General features: G+C 33.0%; 3 protein-coding genes across 3 annotated transcripts; 1 reads left to right on the top strand and 2 right to left on the bottom strand.

The window, feature by feature from the left end:
* Positions 1-1,748: 1,748 nt before the first annotated feature.
* LOC124938688 (formimidoyltransferase-cyclodeaminase-like) lies at positions 1,749-3,275 on the bottom strand. Its single transcript, XM_047479178.1, has 3 exons — positions 3,116-3,275; positions 2,500-2,902; positions 1,749-2,424 (listed from the first exon to the last, which is right to left on the bottom strand). Exons 1-3 carry the CDS (start codon positions 3,137-3,139, stop codon positions 1,898-1,900), a joined length of 954 nt encoding a protein of 317 aa, XP_047335134.1. The 5' UTR covers positions 3,140-3,275; the 3' UTR covers positions 1,749-1,897.
* A 1,385-nt stretch (positions 3,276-4,660) lies between these two features.
* On the bottom strand, positions 4,661-5,475 carry LOC124938689 (protein LTO1 homolog). The gene has a single exon (XM_047479179.1). It carries the CDS (start codon positions 5,431-5,433, stop codon positions 4,987-4,989), a length of 447 nt encoding a protein of 148 aa, XP_047335135.1. The 5' UTR covers positions 5,434-5,475; the 3' UTR covers positions 4,661-4,986.
* Positions 5,476-8,338: 2,863 nt separating this feature from the next.
* On the top strand, positions 8,339-13,030 carry LOC124939741 (receptor-like kinase LIP2). The gene is made up of 11 exons (XM_047480182.1): positions 8,339-8,375; positions 8,638-8,846; positions 8,936-9,077; positions 9,475-9,611; positions 9,755-9,899; positions 10,842-11,264; positions 11,466-11,686; positions 11,776-11,920; positions 12,013-12,152; positions 12,261-12,387; positions 12,654-13,030. Exons 1-11 carry the CDS (start codon positions 8,339-8,341, stop codon positions 13,028-13,030), a joined length of 2,103 nt encoding a protein of 700 aa, XP_047336138.1.
* The last annotated feature ends 10,547 nt before the right edge of the window (positions 13,031-23,577 follow it).

Raw genomic sequence — 23,577 nt, 5'->3', positions numbered from 1 at the left:
TGTAACCTATGGAAAACTCTTCACTTATCATCTTTATTAATCAATTTTTCAAATATTCCTTTCTAATTCTGATATTTTTTTTTTAATTTAATTTAGTAAGTTAACACAACTTCCCACCTACATTGTAATTTATTTATTTACTTAGAACATTTTAAGTAAAAATTAAACTTTTAATATTTAGTATTTTAAAATTATTATTGTTACGTACTTGAATTATCTTATAAAATTATATTGTCACAAATATAATTATATATAATATAATTTAATTCCAATATTTCACAATATCATCCCAAAATGAATCTCTCAATTTCAATAATATGTTAAAAGTGTTTAAACTCTGCCTATCAATTTAATAAAAAATAATTAACTAGAATGGTATAACATGTAATTAAAGAATATGTTCACAAAAAAAAATAAAAAAAAAATATGGGTGATTTAATATTAAGAAATACATATGCATTGTGATTTGATATCTAGCTAGTTAGGATGGAAGAAATGGAAAACAAAGAAACTGTTTGTCTTAAAAGGGCCAATAATTATATATATTATAATAGAATGTCCATAAATACTACTACTAATTAATTTATGTAGCAAGGGAAGAGGTGATTGATAAAATAAGAAAGGCATTGGTTAAATAAGTACAACTGGCCACATTGGATTCTTGGTATATATTTGGATAACAAAATTGAAATTCCAGCCAAAATGTCTGGCCTAATATATTATTAATATATTGTATATAATTGATATTGACATTGAGAATTGAATTGAGATCAACAAACAACTATTAGATTGGAAGAATTATTTTAACTTTACTAAGTACATGCATCAATTCCAATCTACCCCACCAAACTTTGATTTTAAAGATTAATTGCAAACAAAATCTTAACCCCCAATTAGTTAGAGTATTCATATTTAATTATGTTAGCCAAAATGTTGTATTACATTTACATTTTTGAGTCAACAGAGATGACATATTTTTCAATATATACTTCACCTAGATAAATAAATTAAATGAATGCAGGTGTAAAATAAAGGGAGATGCATATAAAGTAATATATATGACTGGATGAATTGAATCATATATATTCAAGTTGGCCCCAACCTAACCATCCATCATCAAAGTAGTTTGATAATAAGTGTTACCTGACATTTAATCTTTATAAGATTTGAATAAGAACCCTAGATAACTAGCTAGCTAGCTAGATACTAGCTATTGGGAAACTTTTAACAAATAAGTATTAGATTATTATTTTGTAAGAGCTTTGTGGGGAATCAAGATCCTGTTTGGCTTATGAAACAAAATGCACCCATATATTTCTCCTTTAATTAATCTTGTCAAACAAAAATTCATCTGTTAATTATAATCAAACTAAAATCACCATTTTGACAAGTTACATCATAGTTTGGCTTATGAAACAAAATGCACCCATTTCTCCTTTAACTTTGTCAAACAAAAATTCATCTGTTATTTCTAATCTAACTAAAATCACCATTTTGACAAGTTACATAGATAGATATGGGTTCATATATAGCAAGTTGGGCCTTCATGCATGTCCATTCCATGACTTTGACTACAACATGCAAAGCAGCAACAGCCTAATCATATTTGTTATGATTATACATTATAGTAGACAAATTAAGGACACCAGTTTCCCTTTTCCATGAACATCCATCCTCTCAACTAATTGAGTTGACAAACAAACAAACAAACAAACTATCAAACAGTAAATATTTGGCCATAGATGTTCTTCAAGGATTTTGTCATTTATTCCACCATTAAGGATGACAGAATTATGAAAACACAAACAGCAACAGATAATGACTAGATCAGATGATGGTGATTAGATCCAACAGATAGATACATATAGAGTGATTAGTCATATGTCTTAATTATAAATCAATCTAGAGTGGTAGAGGTGGTGATGAGTTTCATATATCTTTCAATGATCATCTCTGGTGAGAAATCCGTGAAATACCCTTTCTCCACGTCCAGCCCCTCTTGGGCCGCGAGCATCTCCACTCTTTTATGGACCCTATCCGCTCCAATCTGATTAGGCTCCAATAACATGCAGGCTATCTCGGTTGATGCATCCTCTCCATGGACTAGACCCAATGTCTGCACAGTTGGAAGCCCGCCTCCGCGAGCACTCACCATAGCTGCAATCCTTCTAGCAACCGACACATCACTAGACATTATTGGTACGTTGTATGTGGCCACCCAAGACCGTGCACCAACTGTTACGATTCCTCTGGCTCGGGGAACTTGGCTCGGACCCTGGTCCGGTTTCTCTGGTAGAAGCTCTGGAAGGGCCCATCCTGCCCATTGACTGCCCATTAAGTTGGGTCGGTAGTAGCCCAGTTTCCTCCTAATCGAGTCTAAAGCCCTCCCCGTTGGGTGTGCTGCAGCATATAAATAAACCGGGACTGCACTGCCACAAACAATATCATTTAAAATCATCAACTAAACTAAAATAACCCTCTGTCTTTTTTGCACTAAACCTTGAAATCGGTTCCCTATGTCTGCGGCCACAGCTCTAGCCAGCCAAGCGGCATCATCCAAAGAGGCAAGAGCCAATGGGTGGAAAATAATATCGTCTACAACACCTAGCCGAGGGTGTGCACCAGAGTGGTTTTCGAGGTTTATGGCTCCAAATGAAGCCCCGGTCATTGCCAAAACAGCCTGCTGCAAGGGGCTATAGGTGGGACAACCTGTGCTGTCATGAACAACGTAAGACACAAGAGTGTACCTTGATCGGTTGTAAGCCCGATCCTCAAACTTATTCACCACCACAGCTTCTGGGTCCAACTTCGAAGCTTGTTCTATCACATCTAAGGCAGCTCTGTTTCGTGATTCAGAGATGTAGAACTTACAGCAGATCAACATTGACTGATTTCCCATTGTCTTTTTTTTTTTTTTTTTCAAGCCAGTAAAAAAACAATAATGAGTAGATATCACACAAACATTTCATTTAATTTTGTCAGGATCAAGTCAAAATTTTATATATTGCTCGTTACTGCTGATATGATGCAACAAATTTCATTTCCATTTGCTAGAAACCACGTACTATATATATATATATATGTGTATAGAGAAAGATGAGAGCATATGATGTACCTTGGAAGCATGGTAGAAATCCATGTTGTTGTCTTCGCTTCACACTCTAACCTGGTTTGTCTTCCCTTTATCTTTCTGTTCTTCCAAGATAATATATATAGTCAAGCAATGATGGTACACACAATAATGGCACGAATTGTTAGATAAAATAAACATGTGACTCCAATTTCTGAATGTGTTCCAAGTAGGAATACACAAGTATTTTAATGTCACCACCACATGTTGCTTTTGTTTTCCCTTGCTCGTGCAAAACAATATCTGGACAACTCACATAAGGTTCCAATTAGATAGTACCTTCTCAAAGTAGTATTAGGTAAAGCATGTGAAGCACTACAGAAATAAATAATGGAGTCCCAGAAACAGACAAAAGGACATGTCTGCTTCATCAAATTTATCTCTAATCATACACATATTTCATTATCCATTTAATATTTTTTTAGCACCAGATCAATCCAGATTCGATGGATCACAAACTGATTTGTGGGTTCCTCACAAACCTTTTCACGGAGTTTGAATGTTAACTGAACAAATTGTACAAACTAAACGACCAAGTCACGACACAAATAAATGCAACCTGTAGGAGAAGACCATTAATATAATGAATGAATAATTTGGCTTCACATACATACAACAAGAGCAGATAAAATAGCTGATTAGGACCTCAAACAATAAAAGAGGAAAATGACAATAAACTACAATCAAAAGGACCCAGTAAAAGACTACAGCCAGAAAATGAGAAAGAGAATCTTTCAGACATGTATCGATTACCAAACTGGTACAACCTTATCCATTACTTCTACCTTAGATGGCTGACAGTAAGACAGCTCGCACACATGGTAATATTATATATAAATGAAGAAAATGATATAATTCTTAATTAGTACTTAAAACCAGTTTAGATCTTCCACCGCTTAGCCAGGCATTGTTGGAAAACAACACTAGCAGTAACCAAAGCTAGTGAACATAAAAAATAAGAAAAGGATAATTAATAAAAACAGTTGTTCTTCTATGAACCAGATCAATCAAGCAAGAGCAAAAAAGTTAAAGAGGATAGCTTTTATCTTTAGGTGCTCTTGAATCTGCAAAACTGGAGCAAGATAAAATGTCGTCATTAGTATCAAGTTCATGAATACAAGTATCTAAATGGTGAAATGAGCAATCGATCATCACCATTTTGGAAGATAATTTTGGAAACAAGAATTCACTGAAGATTTTTCTTGATGAAAATTACCATCACCAGTTAAAGATATACTAAACTCAAAAGCACTTAAATAAATTTGGGTGTGTGTTGATGCCATCCTTAGTATTACAATGCTGAATGACCTCTCAGCTTGATGTGGATCTACTCCACCCCATTGGTTTCCACTAGCTCTCTTTTGATTGAATCGAGGGTTCTTCTTGCTACAAAGTTGGAACTGCATGATCAAAATATGAACTTTTGTTCAAGTCTTTCTACTACAAAGTGACAACTGAGACAGAAATATTCACGTGGACAGCAAGAATCAAACTCCTCAAGAGCAAGAAGAAATATTAAACAGAAAACAAATGTGAAAAAAAAGATTCATATATCCACTGGATTGAAAATCAAAATAAAAAAAAACTCCAAAGACCCAAGCCTTGGGATGAAGATCCCCCAGCCTACTACTAATCACATAAAAACATGAACAATGCTAAAACTACATACTTCACATTGAATAGGAGAAACATTAATTGTAAAACTAAAAAAATCTGAAACAAACAGAGAGAGCCACTGTCTAGATAACACTTAAGTCAACAAACCTGTCCACAAACCCTAAACCCCTCAAAAAAAGAGAGAAAGAAAAAACAAAAACAAAACAGCCTGTGAGGAATTTGTAGATGGCATCCTTTATTCAAAACAACTCAACGTTTTTGGCGTCCACAGCTTTGGGGTACCCATTATACTCCAACTTCACATTTAATGTCGCGCAAATTGACCTAAACTTCAGCCTTAAAGAGTCCATAATTTCGTTGACCGTCTCCTCTTCTGGGTCCATTAGTGGGTAATCTCTCACTAACTCGTCCATCTGATATATACTCTTCTGAACCCTTGAGCTTGAGGAGAAGCAAGCCGGATCAAGCTGGAATGCGGACTTCCATATATCAACACAGCCTCTGTAAAAACCAAGTTCTTCGCCGATTTGGAATCCGTGCTTGAGACCCACTTGTCGACCCTCTTCTTTTCCCAGAGTCAATCCCTCTTTGTACCCTTCATTGTGGCCATCATTGACATGGGTCACTTCCAGGTTAGAAAAGTCAAAGACGTCGTCATCTTCAGAATTGTGTGGATGAGATTCCATGCCGCCCAAAGATGTTACTAAAATAAACACTCAATTCAGAAGAGAGACAAACAAAAGTTCAGAGAGAGAGAAGATAATTAGGAATTCAATGGAATGGCTTGCTGTGAAAGGAAGATAAGTAAGTAAGTATACAAGAAGAGACAAGGTTGGTTGGAATCGAAAGTGTTTTCATTAAGAAAATAAAACAAGGAAGGATTAGTGGGCTTATGGGTAGGATAACTCGTGGGCTAAAGTGAGGCTTGTTTATTGGGCTACTAGATCATTGATTAAAAACAATAAAAATAAAATAAAGATAAAACTCCTTTTGAAACATCTTTGATAATATTTATAATACATTTGTATAATGTCTATATAATAATACAAAAATAATAAATATTTTAAAATGAAAAGAGATTAGAAAGATAAACATAAGATTAAGAATAAATAATGTATATTTTTTTTAAATTTAACTTTTTTAAAAATAATTTTCACAATTAAGTTAGGGTTGAATTTATGATAAAAAAAATTAAATATTAGAGATGGAAAAACGGTTAAAGTATAAATAATATAATTAGGGTTAACGATATAAAAGATAATTAGGGTTAAGGTTAGTGATATAAACGAGTTATGGAGACAGAAAAAAAAATATTATTATATAATATTGAGTGAGAAAAAAAGTATTATTATATATAAAGAAAAATTTAGGGTGTTATAAGGAAATAAATATAATATTATAAGTAAAAAATAGATATTTTATAATTAATAATTAATAATATTATATACTAAGAATTTAAAATTTGGGGCCATGAAAAGTAGAGATCATTGATTGTGGGTTAGTTCGATGCTACATGCCACATATACAAATAAAAAAAATTAACAAGGAGAGAAATGATGTTTACTTTTGTGTATAAGTCTTCATGAGTATTCACATGTAGCATCGAATTATGGTCAGATCCGTTGGAACCGCATATAATCAAAGTATAGATGAAAAAATTTATCGTGTTCAAGATCTAAATGATTAATGTGCCAATAAAAATTAAATTTATTGACTACCTCACATTATCTATAGTTATTATCTATAAATAAAATTGAGAAAAAATATAAATATTATTATATTATATATATAGTAGAAAGAAAGAAATAATATATATTATTATATAATATTGGGTGTGATGAAAAAATATTATTATATATATAAAAAAGAACTTAATAATATTTTTTTTATTAATTTTGTTAAAGAAATGTTTTATAAAAAAAATTATAGAATGTGGGATATTAAATATTTTGGGTACGTATATGTATTTTGAATTAAGTATATAATTATATTTTATATATATACTAAAGAAGAGAAAAAAATTTATTTATTATTTTTTTAATTCTTTTTTTTTTTAATTAGAAAAATATGATAAAATAATGAGATAATCTATAAATTATATATATATAGTGTATGAAATATAAAACTTTAAATACGTGATTGTTAATTTAAATTTATAATTTTTTATATACATAATTAAATAAAACTTTAATATTATCATAATACTTGTAATTATTTCATCAAATAATCTAAATAATTTTGTACATTTTAAAATTCTTTTCTATAAATGGCTACATAAAGTAATAAAACTCTTACAAAATGTGAACTATTGATAATATGTGATAATTTAAAAAAGATAAAAAAAAATGAAACTATTTGTTTCATATTTTTCAAAGTTGGAGTAAACAAAAATTAATAATAAATATCCTTATTCTTAAAGCTTAAATAGCAAACATTCAATATTAACGTCATCTCTTTTGAACATGAATGTAATTTAATTGTTTAAAACCATATATGTTTATTCGTATTTTACATACTATATATTTTTAAGAGATTCGAAACATTATTTCCTTATACTCGCACTCACATATATCAATATATATATATATATATAAATTTTTAGCGTTAGACTGATTGTTAATTTAAATTTATAATTTTATGTATGTATATATATTATTTTGTAGATAAGATTTTAAAAATATTATATATATATATATATATATATATATATAAATATAATAATAGTGAGAGATAATATATATATATATATATATATAATATATATGAAATAAAATATATACATAAAAGAGATTTTTTTTTATTATTTATTTAAATTTTCTTATTTTTAAATAGGAAAAATATGGTAAAAAATGAAATAATTCATAAAAAAATATTAGATATATATATAAATATAATATATATAAGGGATAAATATATAATTATGAGTAAATAGAATATTTATATATATATATATAAATAAATAAATATATTGGATATTTTATTTAATTATTTTTTATATGAGTATATATTTTTTTATTATAGAGGGAGAGGGAGAGGGAGAGGGAGAGGGAGAGGGAGAGGAAGAGGAAGAAGGAGAGGAAGATAAAATATATATTTATATTATATTAAGAAGTAAATAAAAATAAATTATTTATTTATATTTTTCTCTCTTAGATTGTTCATTGTGAGGCGAGCTATACATAAATTAAGAAAATCTTGTTATTATATATATATATATAATATAATTTATAAATTTATAAATTTATAAAATAAAAACTTTCTAGCTAACAAGTTGATCTAAAATTATATTTTGTAGAATCTTTTACCATTGTAAAATCCATAAAACTATATTAATATATAATAATAATTAATTAATTAATGGATTAATATGATTGATGAGAAATAAATTTAGAATATTTTTTATTAGGCTAGATTATTTAATTTGTTTTTAAGAAAAGGCTTAATTAATATAAAAAGTTGGTTAGGAAAGTCTGGCCCACCTTATAAGGAACTAACACCTCTCTCTCTCTCTCCGTCGAGTCTCTCTATTTATGTTATTTTATATCCGGAAGAAAAAAGAAACAATTCCACCACCAACACACGATCGATATAATGGAAGAAGTAGGAGATACCACCCTAAAAGTAAAAGGTGATGAACATCATCTGTTATTTAATATATAGAATCTCTTTCTTTCTTTGTGTCCATTAGGTTTCTGCATATATGTTCTCTTTTTATTACCGAATTTTTTGTGGTGGCTTTATTTATTTATTTATTTATTTATTGCAGCAGTCTATTATAACAAACTGGCTTATATATTTCAAATTGAAGTATGTGAATGTGTTATCAGGATACAAAATTGACAGATTATCATTCTCATATAGTTAACAAGTTCGATCTCCATTTTGATCAGGGAAACAACCAGAGTTAATGTTAAAGCTACTAACATACACGGACTTAGCAAAAATAACAGATAATTTTAGTGAGGACAACTACATTGGGGATTTTCAGTTTGGCAAACTTTATCGTGGTTTTCTTGATAAGCAGCACTTCACAGTAAAGATATGGATTACGTCTAAACTAAGAGACATTGTCCTGGGATTTCGTGAACGCAATCTAATGGTACTTACTGTTTTATTCTATATTCCTCAAATAGATATTCATGGATTTTTTTTGTTTATCAGTTTTAAGGAACTTCGTTGTTTTGGCAGGATGAACTCATCATGCTTTCTCATCAGAGGCTTGTGCATCCATGCATTGTCGGCTTGTATGGATACTGTCGTGACAAAGAGAATATTGCTGTTGTTTATAACCTTAAATCCATGGATTCACTCGAGAACATCTTACTGAAAGGTTTGTTAATTTTAAACTTGGGTTGAATTATATTGTTTATTCTATAATTTAATATTGTTGTTATAATTATTTAACACTCTTTCACAATTTTAACATTGTTGTTACAAAATGTAACTGTTTGATAAAGGTGTTGGATTCAAACAAAATTAAAAGATAAAATTGACCTAAACCATAGTAGAGAGAAACTCTATATTTATTTCTAATTCATGAACCCCTATTGCAAACTCAAACCCTATTTTTACTTTTAGAAAATCAAGTATATTATATTTTATTCATGTGAAATCATAATTTTCTTCTTATCACAGAAATTTGTTTTGGTCCTACAAATTTTAAATGATCCTTTCCTTATATACAACCTACAACATTAACTAAATATTTCTTCTGATATATATACTAGATGATTTTACATGGCTACAAAGGATGAAGGTTGCCTTTGACTTGGCCTGCCTCCTCGCGTTTTTACATGCCAAACGAGGAGACCTCGATCCATTTGTGATTCGCAATCTGTCACCAGAACATGTGATATTGGATGAGGTAGTTTTCTGTTACAATTTCATAGTACATGCCTGTTTGAAACGCAATAAGATAAAATAAACAATTAATGACATTTTGTTAGCTTTTTTCTCTAAGACTCACAACTGTCACCATATTTAACTTCTGTTACTTCTTACTTGTAGGAATACAACCTGAAGTTGGTTGATTTCAGCATGATTACAGGTGGATTTTTCCCAGATAGACAAGTATATTCTATTCAACCAGCTAATGGATGCGACGGTTACTGTGATCCATACTTATTTCATGTTAACCCATTAGCTCATCTAGGTCGGTTAATTTCTGTATGTTATCTTTAAAGTAATTGTGCTCATGATTTTGATTGCATCATATATTGCTCAAGTTTCATCAATCCATCCTATAGGCTGTTTACATGGAAGATGTAGTAGGTGTTTTTTTGTTGGCATAATCTTTTTAAATTTTAAATTATATACCTGTTTTGTTCACCCTTCAAATTGTGAAACTAATTCTTACCTGATTGAGATCTCTTTCTTTTTACACAAAAACCACCCATAAAACACATCCATATTGACATTATGAGATCAATTGGAAGAAATTTTGGGAATTTTGAAGGGTCGGCTAAGGTAAATAACTAGATTGGTTTGGTTTAGAAGCTGTTTACAATTAGAAAATAAATATCACTAGGATGCAACAATTAAGAATTGATAAAAATAAAATCTTTGTCTAAGAGAGTTTTCAATGTGTTTGGATTTATAAATTTCAAGGTATATAAAAAAACAAAGTGAAACTCATGGAATGATTTAAAAGTTGGTTAAAATTCACGAGTATATTTATTTCTCTTTACATTTTCTAAAGTACTATAGTTTCTTATAAAAACTATCAAAATAGCTGAAAGCTTAATACTCATTTATCCCATGGGCATCCCAGTTTACAGATAACTTTTGGGTCAATTTATTCACTTTCAATAATACAATTTTTAAACTATCCTCATCTCTACCTTTTACATTATTTGTTTATCAAAATTATCCTAATTTACCTTCACATTTTATTTTTACCAAAACCGTATCAATAATTTTTGTTAGATTTTGGATAAAGAATTGAATAGGTTTCCTAGTTAACTTAGTTGTGTTTGATATTGGAAGATATGTAAACATGTTTATGTGGGAACTATACCTTTTTGTTATTTTTTTTTTCCTCTCTAATAGAGAGTGCTGCATTTGAAAGCTATGCTTTTGTGATTCTTTTTGGCAGCAACCTGGACAAGTAAGAGTGATGTGTTTGCATTTGGTCTTATTCTTGTAAGTCTCTTGTCAAAAGGAGCAATTATGGAGGAAATAGAACTTAGTGATAGTGATGTGACTCATTCTTTATCCGAATGGGCATACCGTAAATATAAGTTTGACAAATCAGTCATTCACAAGAGCTTGGAAAGAGATATAGGATTCTCTTATGTTGACGGAGAAGCCCTTTCAAAGTTGGCTGTGTGTTGTGTTTCTAAAGGTCGACCAAGTATGATGAAAGTTGTCGACCGTTTTCTAAAGCTGCATGTATTCAATGATCATAAACACAAGGAACTTCTAAGTGTGGACAGATATATGAAGAAGAAGAAACGCCACCCTTCAGTCTCTCTTGATCATATGAGGAAAAACAAACTCCTGCTCAATACGGAAATAGGTGAATATCTGTTATTTGAGCCTTAAGATAATATGTTTACGATCCTTTATTTTTGTTTCTATAATGTTTGTTGAGAATTAATATTTCTTTACATAATACCTTGTCGCTTCAGACATGTTTTTATTGTGCTATATGTGTTATCTGAAACGTTATCTACTGAACCGTTTGAATTAGAGATATTCCTGATCATATCTTGTTCAGATTATTTCAGCTGTGATGATGACAAGGATATAGAAAGAATGGATTCTGACGCATTGAAAAGATACACTAACAATTTCAGTGAAGATAATTATATTGGAAGGTTTCAATTTGGCAAAATATTCCGTGGATTGCCCGAGATTTCTGATAAAGGGCCTCTATTCGTCACAGTGAAGATATGGGATGATTATGAAGATCTGCAACATAATTTACTCAGATTGGGGGTACTATTATTTAAGAATTTCAGTGCCCAATTTGTGTTTATTAAACATATATTAGTTCTTAATTTGATTGGATGCTCACCAATCTGCAGGATGAAATATTACTTCTTCATCATGAAAAGTACACTTGTCATTCTGGGATGGTTAGGATGTATGGTTATTGCATTGAAGACAAATATGTTGCTATTGTAATTTTCTTAAAGCCCATGAATTCCATCCGTAATCTCCTGCCTAGAGGTATATTAGACACTTTTTTATGTTTCTGATTTTTGTGTACAGATCTAGCTAGTTTTTTGGAGTGCAAATGTTAACGGTTTTGCCATATGTAGGTGATTTTTCATGGCTACATAGGATAAAAGCTGCTTGGGGAGTGGCTTCCCTCTTGAAGTTTCTACATGATGATGTATCGCGTCTCATGGATCCTTTCATTATTCGTAATTTGGATTCAGCTCATATATTATTAGATGAGGTTAGTTAATTGTTTTTTTCATTTATTTTGATATCTTGTACATTGCTTTTCATAATTTAAAAGTCTTTGTTATAAGATATAATAATTATTTTGATATATGATATTCAGGAATACAATCCAAAGTTGGTTGATTTCGGCTTGATATCGGGTGGAATTTTTCCAAATCGGCCAATGTATACGGTTAAATCAAACTTGAAATGTCATGATCAAGTGTTGCCAGCTTATGACATAAGTGGTATGTTTCTAAGTTAAGATTTTCCTTTTTGTTTCTGAGCAATCTAAATGATATATAACAAAAAATGCACAACTAATTAGGTAACACATGTTCTATTGCTACTTAGTGTTTAAATGATTTATTCTCAAATCCCAAGTGCCCTCTGTATGCTTTTGGTTTCTTGTACAACAATTTTAGCTCTGAAACTAGGGAGTGTACATGTTAACTGAGAAAAGAAACTTGTTTGTGTTATTGTTGACTGAAGTTTGAGATCCTTTGTTTTGTAGGCAGTTGGACTACAAAGAGCGACGTGTATTCTTTTGGGGTGCTTCTTCTATGTTTGATTTCTAAAAGAAATATAGTGAAGCCCGATGATGGAGGGTTGCCTACTTCAGAAGACATGGAGAATATACATGTGCACAAGAGTTTGCAGACAGATTCAACATATAATTGTTTGGATGGGCAAGAAATTAAGAGACTGGCTGTGCAATGTGTGCAAATTAATCCAGCTTGTAGGCCTTCTATGTCTGAAATTGTAGATGCGTTGCAGAATCTAAAAGTGGTAAAGAGCAACACAGAATTTGTCGGCCTAGATAAGATTTCTAGGGTGAACTATGCTACTAATTATTCCAATATGCCTAAATCACATTGGATGACTAATTAAGACGTGGGGTTGAATAATTTAAAATTAGCTGACTGAACTCGAATTATTCTGATCGTTCATTTTTAATCCTCAAATTAATTTTTAAAACAAATTGTCCTTTCAATTTTTAGAAAGGTCAACAATGACATTTTCGTCAATTTTTTTTTGCTAGACATAACGGCTTAAACTTAATTTTTTTTTTATATATATACTATCTTTAATCTTATTTTTTATATTTATATATATAATTATTAAATCGCTTATATATAATATTATATATTATTATTAATTTTTATATTTATATAATTATTAAATCTCTTATATATATTATTTACTTTATATATATAAGTTTAAAAATAATTTATTTGTACTTTTTGCCATGCCTAAGTACACGCAGCACTCTTCTTCCTTCGTCAACAACGATGTCCAGTTTTGGAAAAAAAAAAAAATTCTGGACTTAATTCCAAGTGGTGTTTTTCAGCAGCTATATATCTTGAAGACAAAACTAATCAAATTTACATAGTGAGTTGTTAACCTCTTCTGTTACATTGCAAAAAATCAGTCTATAACATGTAGAAATGGTATTTAAAGAATTTTAATACGTACAATGCAATTAATTATGTCTTTGTTTGAGAAATATAATTTGAAACTTGTCAATAAAATAGTTTAGTCTAGATATGTGTTGATTACTTTAGCAAGTAATTAAGCTCATCAGACAGAAAAATCTTAAGGCTGCTTGCTTATAAACTGTGTACTAGAAACATCTTCCTTGATATTAATAATATTCCCCTTTTGGAAGCTGCAGCCGGTGAAGAAATTATGATCTCTCAACTATTTAAGGATGCCTCGGTTAGTTAGTTGTAATGGATCTTTACAGTTAATTCCATATCATAGTTTCGTCAAAGCTTTAAGAAATGGTAACAATCCTTCATTGCTATTAAAATTTGTGAAACAAGTTTCAGAGTTCTTTACTTTCCCATGTAGCAGCACTCTCGCTAGCTAGCTTGCTTTAAACAGAATCATTATGGGCTTATGGCCTTTGCTGAAATTGGGCAGATTGATAAAGCCCTGCTGCTCATATTCGATCACATGAAAAAGTATGATTCTGAAATGTTGACCGAAGTTTATTTACCTATTGATGCGGTGCGAGTCGAAGAGGCGTTTATGCGAAAGTTGCAGCATCCGAAAATATCTCGCAAGTGTCAGATTTCGACGATTGCATAGTGTTTTTCGGGCGGAAACGTTTAGGGGCTCAAAATCGCATTTTTTATTAGTTTCGGGTGTTTTTTGCAATTTATTAAAAGTTGTTTATTTCTTTTGCAAGCTAGGGTTTGAGTATTTAAAGGATCTTAAAACACTTTGTTAGGGAAGATTATTAATCAGAAAACGAGGTTTCCTCAATATCTATCGACTTTCGGTATTCGTAAGAATCAACGAATCTTGATAAAGGTTCATCCTAGCCACGCACGCTGCATCAGTTGGTATCAGTTTCCAGTCGACCCTGAGGTATGCCGCCCCGAAGACAGCCGCGCAACCCTACCCCTGGTGCTGATGATGGTGACCTTGCTGAGTTGCGACGTGAAAACGCTGAGTTTCGCCGTGATAACGACGATTTGAGGCGGCAGGTTGAATGGTTGACGCAACGGATGGATGCATCTATGCACATGCACCACCCTGAAGATGATGTTACGATGACAGATGAAAACCCTCTCGGTGGTCTTCGGAATCGATCCCCTGAACGCCCCAATCATCGCTGGGAGCAGGCTTTCAGGGTGGACATCCCTAAGTTCGATGGTAGTCTATCACCGGAAGAGTTTATTGATTGGCTTTCTCAGGTTGAAGAGATTCTGGATTTCAAGGAAGTTCCTGCAGATCGTCGTGTACCCCTTGTTACGATCCGCTTACATGGTCGTGCACAAGCATGGTGGCAGCAGTTGAAACAGACACGTGTTCGTCATGGTAAGGCAAAACTCACGAATTGGGACAAATTCAGGAAGCATATTAGGGCTGCGTTTCTACCATATAATTACGAACGTAACCTGTACCAGCGGTTCCAGAATCTTCGTCAGGGTTCTCGTTCCGTGGATGACTATTCCACTGAGTTTTACACCTTTGTGGCTCGTGTTGACCTGTCTGAGTCCCCTCTCCAGTTGGTTTCTCGCTATATTGGTGGCCTTCGCCTCCAGTTGCAGGATATTTTGAATATGTTTGATCCCTTGACTGTTTCTGAGGCACATCAGCGTGCTTCACAGGCTGAGAAACAGCTAGCCAGGCGCGGTTCGGGTAGCTTTGGAAAACAGGTTGTCCCCACTAGTGGCATCGGTTCTTCATCCCAGTCGGCCCATCCCACCCCAGCCCCCCCTCGCGGCACTACAGCCCCCCCGCAGGGACGTCCCGGTGGCTTGCGTTGTTTCAATTGTGGTGAAGTTGGCCATCGCCAAGCAGAGTGTCGCAACCCAAAGTCCACCAATCGTGGTCTTTTTACTGAGGTGGATGATCCTGACTCTGCTCTTCCTTCAGATTCAGCCCCAGTGTATGATGTTTATGATGATGAGGCAGCGGAGGAGTATGTTTCTGGTGATGTTGGCCCCCTTTTGGTGATTCGTCGATCATGTTTAACCCCTCGTGCTCCTGACAACGAGTGGTTACGCAATAATCTGTTTCATTCCACTTGTACCATCGGTGGCAAAGTTTGCACCTTCATCATTGATGCTGGGAGTTGTGAGAATGTGATTTCTGAGGTTGCAGTTTCGAAGCTGGGTCTGTCCACTGAACCTCATCCCAAGCCTTATCGCTTGTCCTGGCTGAGTCAAGGTACGGATGTTACAGTTTCGAAGCGCGTACTTGTTAATTTTTCCATTGGTTCCCATTATCGTGATGCTGTATATTGTGATGTGGTTCCTATGGATGCTTGTCACCTTTTACTTGGTCGCCCTTGGCAGTTTGATCATTCTGTTATACATGATGGGCGTGCTAATACCTACACGTTCTTATTTCATGGTACCAAGATTGTGTTGATGCCAAATCAGCCCAAGAAGGGTGCTGCCCCCACTCATCATGTGTCCCCCCCTGCCACCTTGTTGTCTCGGGGTCCTTTTCAAACCGCCATGGTCGAATCAGGCATGGTGTTTGCTCTATTTTGTTCGCTGATTACCTGTGGTGCTAGTTCTGAGGTGCCTATTCCAGTGCAGCCGCTGTTACAGGAGTTTGCAGATGTTTTTCCTGAGAATCTGCCTTGTGCCTTGCCTCCTTTGCGTGATATCAGCATCACATTGACTTGGTTCCAGGTGCTGCCCTACCCAACCGTCCTCATTACCGCATGAGTCCCAAAGAACATGAAGAGTTGCGTAGACAGGTGGAGGACTTGCTGGCTAAGGGACACATTCGAGAGAGCCTTAGTCCCTGTGCTGTCCCGGCCCTTCTTACCCCAAAAAAGGATGGGTCTTGGCGTATGTGCATTGATAGTCGTGCTATCAACAAGATTACAGTGCGTTATCGGTTTCCTATTCCCCGGTTGGATGACTTGTTGGATCAGTTGGGTGGTGCTTCTGTGTTTAGCAAACTGGATCTCAAGAGTGGATACCATCAGATTCGTATTCGCATGGGTGATGAGTGGAAGACTGCCTTTAAGACTCGTGAGGGCTTATATGAGTGGCTGGTTATGCCGTTTGGTCTGTCGAATGCTCCTAGCACCTTTATGCGTGTGATGAACCAGGCTCTTCGCCCTTTCATCGGGAAGTTTGTAGTCGTTTACTTCGACGACATCTTGATTTACAGTGACAGCGAGGTAGCACACCTCTCCCATCTTCGTGAGGTGTTATCTGTTCTCCGGCGTGACAAGTTCTATGCTGCTTCCTCGAAGTGCACATTTCTTACTGATTCTACCCAGTTCCTCGGTTATGTGGTGTCTCGGGAGGGCCTGAAAGTGGACCCGAGTAAGGTACTGGCTGTCAATCAGTGGCCCCGCCCCTCTTCGATCACTGAAGTTCGCAGTTTTCATGGCTTGACTTTCTTCTATCGGCGTTTTATTCCTCACTTCAGTAGTGTTACGGCTCCTATCACTGATTGTATGAAGGGGGTTAAGTTCTTCTGGACGGATGATGCCGAGGCTGCCTTTGTTGAGATCAAGCACCGACTCACTTCAGCCCCTATTTTGGTTCTTCCTGATTTTTCCCAGCCATTTGAACTACATTGTGATGCTTCGAAATTGGGTATTGGGGCTGTACTTAGCCAATCTGGGCGTCCTGTTGCTTATTTTAGTGAGAAACTGTCTAGCGCTAAACTTCGTTTCAGTACCTATGATATTGAGTTCTATGCTATTGTCCAGGCAGTCAAACACTGGCGTCATTATTTATTTCAGCGGGAGTTTGTCTTATATACGGATCATGATTCCCTCAAGCATCTTGGTGTTCAGGACAAGATTTCTCATCGTCATGCTTCGTGGGTCTCTTATTTACAGCAGTTTACTTTTGTGATTAAACACAAGGCTGGTGTGTCTAATCGCGTGGCTGATGCTTTGAGTCGTCGTCATGGGCTGTTGGCGGAGATGCGTGTCCATGTACCCGGCTTGATTCGTTTGTGGACCTCTATCGTGATGATCCTTTCTTTTCTCAGGTCCTCATTCGCATCCAACAGGGGGATTCGAGGGACTTTGTCTTGGAGGATGGGTTCCTTTTCCGCGGTGTGCAGCTGTGCATTCCAGATTGCAGCCTGCGTTTGAGGATGATTCAGGAACTCCACAAAGAAGGCCATGTTGGGCGTGATCGTACCTTCCAGCTTCTTGCAGCTTCTTATTTCTGGCCTTCGATGCGCAAAGAGGTGGGGCGTTTTGTTGCTCGTTGTCGTGTTTGTCAGTTGGCTAAGGGCGCTTCGACTAATGCCGGGTTATACTTGCCTCTGCCTATTCCCACTCAACCATGGTCTGATGTCAGTATGGATTTTGTCCTTGGGCTGCCACGTACCCAGCGTGGTTCTGATTCGATTTTTGTGGTGGTTGACCGATTCTCGAAGATGGTTCATTTCATTCCCTGCAAGAAAACCTCTGATGCTGTGGCTGTTGCACAGCTTTATTTCAGGGATGTGTATCGCCTTCATGGACTTCCTGCCTCCATAGTTTCTGATCGGGACACTCGCTTTGTGAGTCACTTTTGGAGGAGTCTTTGGCGTTTGGTTAATACTCAGCTGAATTTTAGCAGTGCCTATCACCCGCAAACTGATGGCCAAACTGAAGTTGTTAATAGGTCTTTGGGGAACCTTCTGCGCAGTTTAATTGGGGATCATCCTAAGGCTTGGGATCTGAAGCTGCCTCAGGCCGAGTTTGCTCACAATCATGCTGTTAATCGCTCCACTGGTTTCAGTCCTTTCCATGTGATTTACGGGCTGTCTCCGCGTGCTCCTCTTGATTTGTTAGCGCTGCCCAGCAAGGTGCGTCCTCATTCCACTGCTGCGGATTTTGTTGGTCAGTTGGCTCAGGTTCATCAGACCACTCATGACCGCTTGGTTGCTGCTACTGCCAAGTACAAGGAGAAGGCTGATTCGAGAAGGCGTGCTGTTGATTTTGAAGTTGGTGACTTTGTGTGGGCTATTCTGACTAAGGATCGTTTTCCAGCTCATGAATATAGCAAGCTTGCTGCTAAGAAGATTGGTCCTGTTGAGATTGTGGAGAAGATCAACCCCAATGCTTATCGTTTACGCCTTCCCAGCCATGTGCGTACCTCTGATGTGTTCAATGTGAAGCATCTTGTTCCTTTTGTGGGTGAGTCTTCTTCTGATGAGGATGATGCGGTTCCAGATTCGAGGACGAATCTTTTCTACCCTGGGGGGAATGATGCGGTGCGAGTCGAAGAGGCGTTTATGCGAAAGTTGCAGCATCCGAAAATATCTCGCAAGTGTCAGATTTCGACGATTGCATAGTGTTTTTCGGGCGGAAACGTTTAGGGGCTCAAAATCGCATTTTTTATTAGTTTCGGGTGTTTTTTGCAATTTATTAAAAGTTGTTTATTTCTTTTGCAAGCTAGGGTTTGAGTATTTAAAGGATCTTAAAACACTTTGTTAGGGAAGATTATTAATCAGAAAACGAGGTTTCCTCAATATCTATCGACTTTCGGTATTCGTAAGAATCAACGAATCTTGATAAAGGTTCATCCTAGCCACGCACGCTGCATCACCTATGTACGACATTGTTATAAAGATTTCGGGTAAAGTTGGTCGTGTGGATTAAATGGTTGAAGTGTTTGGGTTTATGAATGAGGGTAATTTGGTGCCGGATATTTATACTTATAATAATAATAATGCGTTGTTATATAAACAACAGCTTTAATTAGGCAGGTTGGTACGTATGTGCCTTGTATTTGTAAAAGAAATGGAAGAAAAGGGAATTTTGAGCCAGATTTGTTCACTTACACTTCCTTGATTTGAGATATTTGGTCGATCTGGGAATGTTGAGAAATCGCCACAATGATTTGAAACGATGAAAGACAAGCAAAACTTGTCCGACCATCTATTTATATTTATCGTTCACTTATCAACACTTTACAGTTAAATTGGATAGAGCGCACAGTTAAGCTGCAGGAGGAAATGTTCAAATTTGACTATGATTTTTTGAAATTGAATGGCCACAAACTAGAGGTTGCCCAATTCTCCATTTTAAATATTTTTTTATTTATTTCAAAGTCACTATTTTATGACATACAAAGGATCATAATCACTTATAATATGTTTACACAATAATTTGCAATTGTGTCCTAATAAAGGATCATAATCACTTATAATATGTTTACACAATAATTTGCAATTGTGTCCTAATAGAATCAGTCAGGTGGTGTGTTGTCATCAAGTTCTAATTGTATAAAAGACATTTTTTCATTTAGTTTGCTAAATGATAACTTCAATATTATTTGATGTTTGTAGTTGTCAAATTGACATACATTTTTAGAATATGATAAACGCTCAAAAATAAAATTAAACATATTGAACTTCCATATTAAATTTATATATGCATTGAATAATCAAATTAAATTTATTCTATTAATATTTTTTATTCAAATATATATATATAATGATGCTTAATAAAATAAATGTAGGGTGACATTCACGCTCTCGTCATAGCTCACATAGACTTATTATATTTTTTTAACATTTTATAACTGTTTCTCTCTTTATCATAATTACCATAATTATTAATTTATCATTACTAATTAATTTTTCTCTTACATATTTCTTCTTTTATTTTTCCGTTTCTCACCTATTCATTTTATTTATGATTCTGGACCGGCCGCAGACGCTAAGTGAGGTATGTTTATGAGCTAGAATGTAAAGGTTCTCATCATACTATATATATATAATGATGCTTAATAAAATAAATGTATGGTGACATTCACGCTCTCGTCATAACTCACATAGGCTTATTATATTTTTTTAACATTTTATAACTGTTTCTCTCTTATCATAATTACCATAATTATTAATTTATCATTACTAATTAATTTTTATTTTATTTTACTAATTTCTCTTTCTTAATTATTATTTTTATTATTTTATCTTAATATAAAAAAACGTTCAATTTAATAAATAAAAATTTTACATAAATAAGAGAAAACGTTAAATTTAATAAATAATAAATTAATGGAAATTAAACATAAATAAGAGAAAACCAATACAAATATCTGTAAATTTTTCTTTCTCTTACATATTCCTTCTTTTATTTTTCCGTTTCTCACCTATTCATTTTATTTATGATTCTGGACAGGCCGCAGACGCTAAGTGAGGTATGTTTATGAGCTAGGAATGTAAAGGTTCTCATCATACTATATATATATAATCATAGCTCACATAGGCTTATTATATTTTTTTAACATTTTATAACTGTTTCTCTCTTATCATAATTACCATAATTATTAATTTATCATTACTAATTAATTTTTATTTTATTTTACTAATTTCTCTTTCCTAATTATTATTTTTATTATTTTATCTTAATATAAAAAAACGTTCAATTTAATAAATAAAAATTTTACATAAATAAGAGAAAACGTTAAATTTAATAAATAATAAATTAATGGAAATTAAACATAAATAAGAGAAAACCAATACAAATATCTGTAAATTTTTCTTTCTCTTACATATTCCTTCTTTTATTTTTCCGTTTCTCACCTATTCATTTTATTTATGATTCTGGACAGGCCGCAGACGCTAAGTGAGGTATGTTTATGAGCTAGGAATGTAAAGGTTCTCATCATACAACCATTTGTTAACTTACTTACTTTGCTGTAACAATTTACAGAATAGTTCGTCAATACATTAGATTTGAAAATTTATGATACTCTATTGAGACCTTATAAGGGCACATGAATGAGTAGTACTCCATGATTCTTGCAATTAACATTGCTTTCCTGTTCTGATGTATATTAAACTAATAATAATAAGAAGAGACAAATAGGAAGAACTACTATGAATTGTTACACATTTTTTGTCATCTGGTTTATGGTAGCTACTCTCAGTCTAAATTTTGGTGTAAAGGAGGTGACACCGTTTTTGTTGGAGAGGTTAAATTTAGGTTTTCTTCTTCCAACGATTTTGTATATTCTTAATGATTGAGTTATGAAAACATATTTTGCAGATGGAGATGATATGGAATGACTCTAATGGACAATCTGGACCAGATGGTCTAAATGGAATTAAAATCTTAACTTTCATCTACACAACATTTAACATAACTGATCACTTTTTATTACAATTACATAGATTTAAAAAGAAGATTTCAGTACGTCTTAGAAGCATGTGTGTCTAAACTTGGTGTAAAGGAGGGTGACAACGTTTTTTGTTGAAGAGGTTAAATTTAGGGTGCGCTTGGTTCAAATAAGGGAATCGGAATAGGAATGGGATTGATAGATGTGTGGAATGAGAATGGGTATGATTGATAGAAGTGTAGTGTTTGGTTATGAGTATTAATCATTCTTAATACCATTGATAGTGTTTGGATATTTCATATTTCTATTCCATTGATAATATTTAGATTTAGAGAGAAATTATTAATATTATTTTATAATTGAATTAGATTAATTTTTTTATTTTTTTATTTTATTTTAATTAATTAAAAATATAAAATATTATTATTTTTATATTATAATTGTTTAAAATATATAAAATATTGAAGTGTGTTCTAATTTAATAAAATATAAATATCTAATATTTTATTATATTAATTATATATATATATATATATTTTTAAATACATATAAAAAATAATTGAATGATTCAATTTTTTTTATTTATAAATAATAATTATCTATTAATAAAGATAATTTTTTAAAAATATTATATATTAATAATTAAATCAAATGAAATATAATATTTCACTTAATAATATATACTATTAACATTGTATAATATTTTTAATAAAAAAATTTATTAAAATATTTTATATCTAACTTTTCTAATATTTTTTCAATATTTATTTTATATAAAATTGTTATTTTATTTTTAAGTTTTTATATTTTAATTAATTTATTATAATTTTATTATTAATATATAATATATAAATTAATTATATAAAAATAATTTTTTTATTATTAGTTATTATAATTATTTTAAAATATTTATTTTATTTTATTAATTTTATATTATTTAAAATAATTTCTCAATATTATTTAAATAATTGAAATAATTTATTTCAATAAATAAATTAAAATAAATTATTATTTTAATTATAAAAGAACGTCTAATATAATTATAAAATATATATATATATAATATTATAATTATAATTATGAGAGAGAACGTGGGAGAGTGGACAATTGGGAGAGAAAATACATTACAAGAGAATGAGATTCATTCCTCCCAATTTAGAGAGGAATTGATGATTCCTGAGTATCCGGGAATCAAATCAAAGTTCTGGAATGAAACCCATCAACCAAACACTTCATTTTATTCTCTTTCCCATTCCTGAGTACAAAAACCACATACCAAGCATCCCCTTAATTTTTTCCAACGATTTAGGGTGTGTTTGATAAAACTGAAAATTAAGATCTGAATGCTGAAGACTGAGACAATGTTTGATAACTTAACTTATCACTTAATTTAATATATTAAGAACTTATTTAAAATAAGTCTGTTTGATAACACATCTTTATAATCACTTATTTTTATAGACTGAGTGGAAACAAGTTAAAAATAATAAGCTAAAATATGAAGCTTATTTTAAAAGTCAATAAATTACTAAACACGGAACTTTAAAAATAAAAATGGAAAAGACCTCTTTACCCTTTGAATTTTAATAAAATTACCTACTATATAAATTGATTTATTAGGTTTATCTTTCATTATGTTTATCTCTTTTTCTCTCTTATCTATCTTCTCTCTCGAAGCACGGCGCACAGAAGAGTTTCTTCATTGCAATTCGTCAAAGGCAAAGAGAGAAGCAGGAACAAGATCAGCAAGCGGCGGAGGGTCGGGAGATCTGGGCTTGATTGAGCTTAGGAAAGCGTCGGAAGGAGAAAAGTTTATATTAGGGCTAATTGATTATCGATCTCCCGATCTATCATATTTATCTTCGCTCAATCAAGTAAGTA

This window comes from Impatiens glandulifera, chromosome 5 (genome assembly GCF_907164915.1).
Source record: "Impatiens glandulifera chromosome 5, dImpGla2.1, whole genome shotgun sequence".
Classification (NCBI taxonomy): domain Eukaryota; kingdom Viridiplantae; phylum Streptophyta; class Magnoliopsida; order Ericales; family Balsaminaceae; genus Impatiens; species Impatiens glandulifera.
Note: the sequence above shows the minus strand (reverse complement) of the source record. Positions and strands in the feature narration are given on the sequence as shown.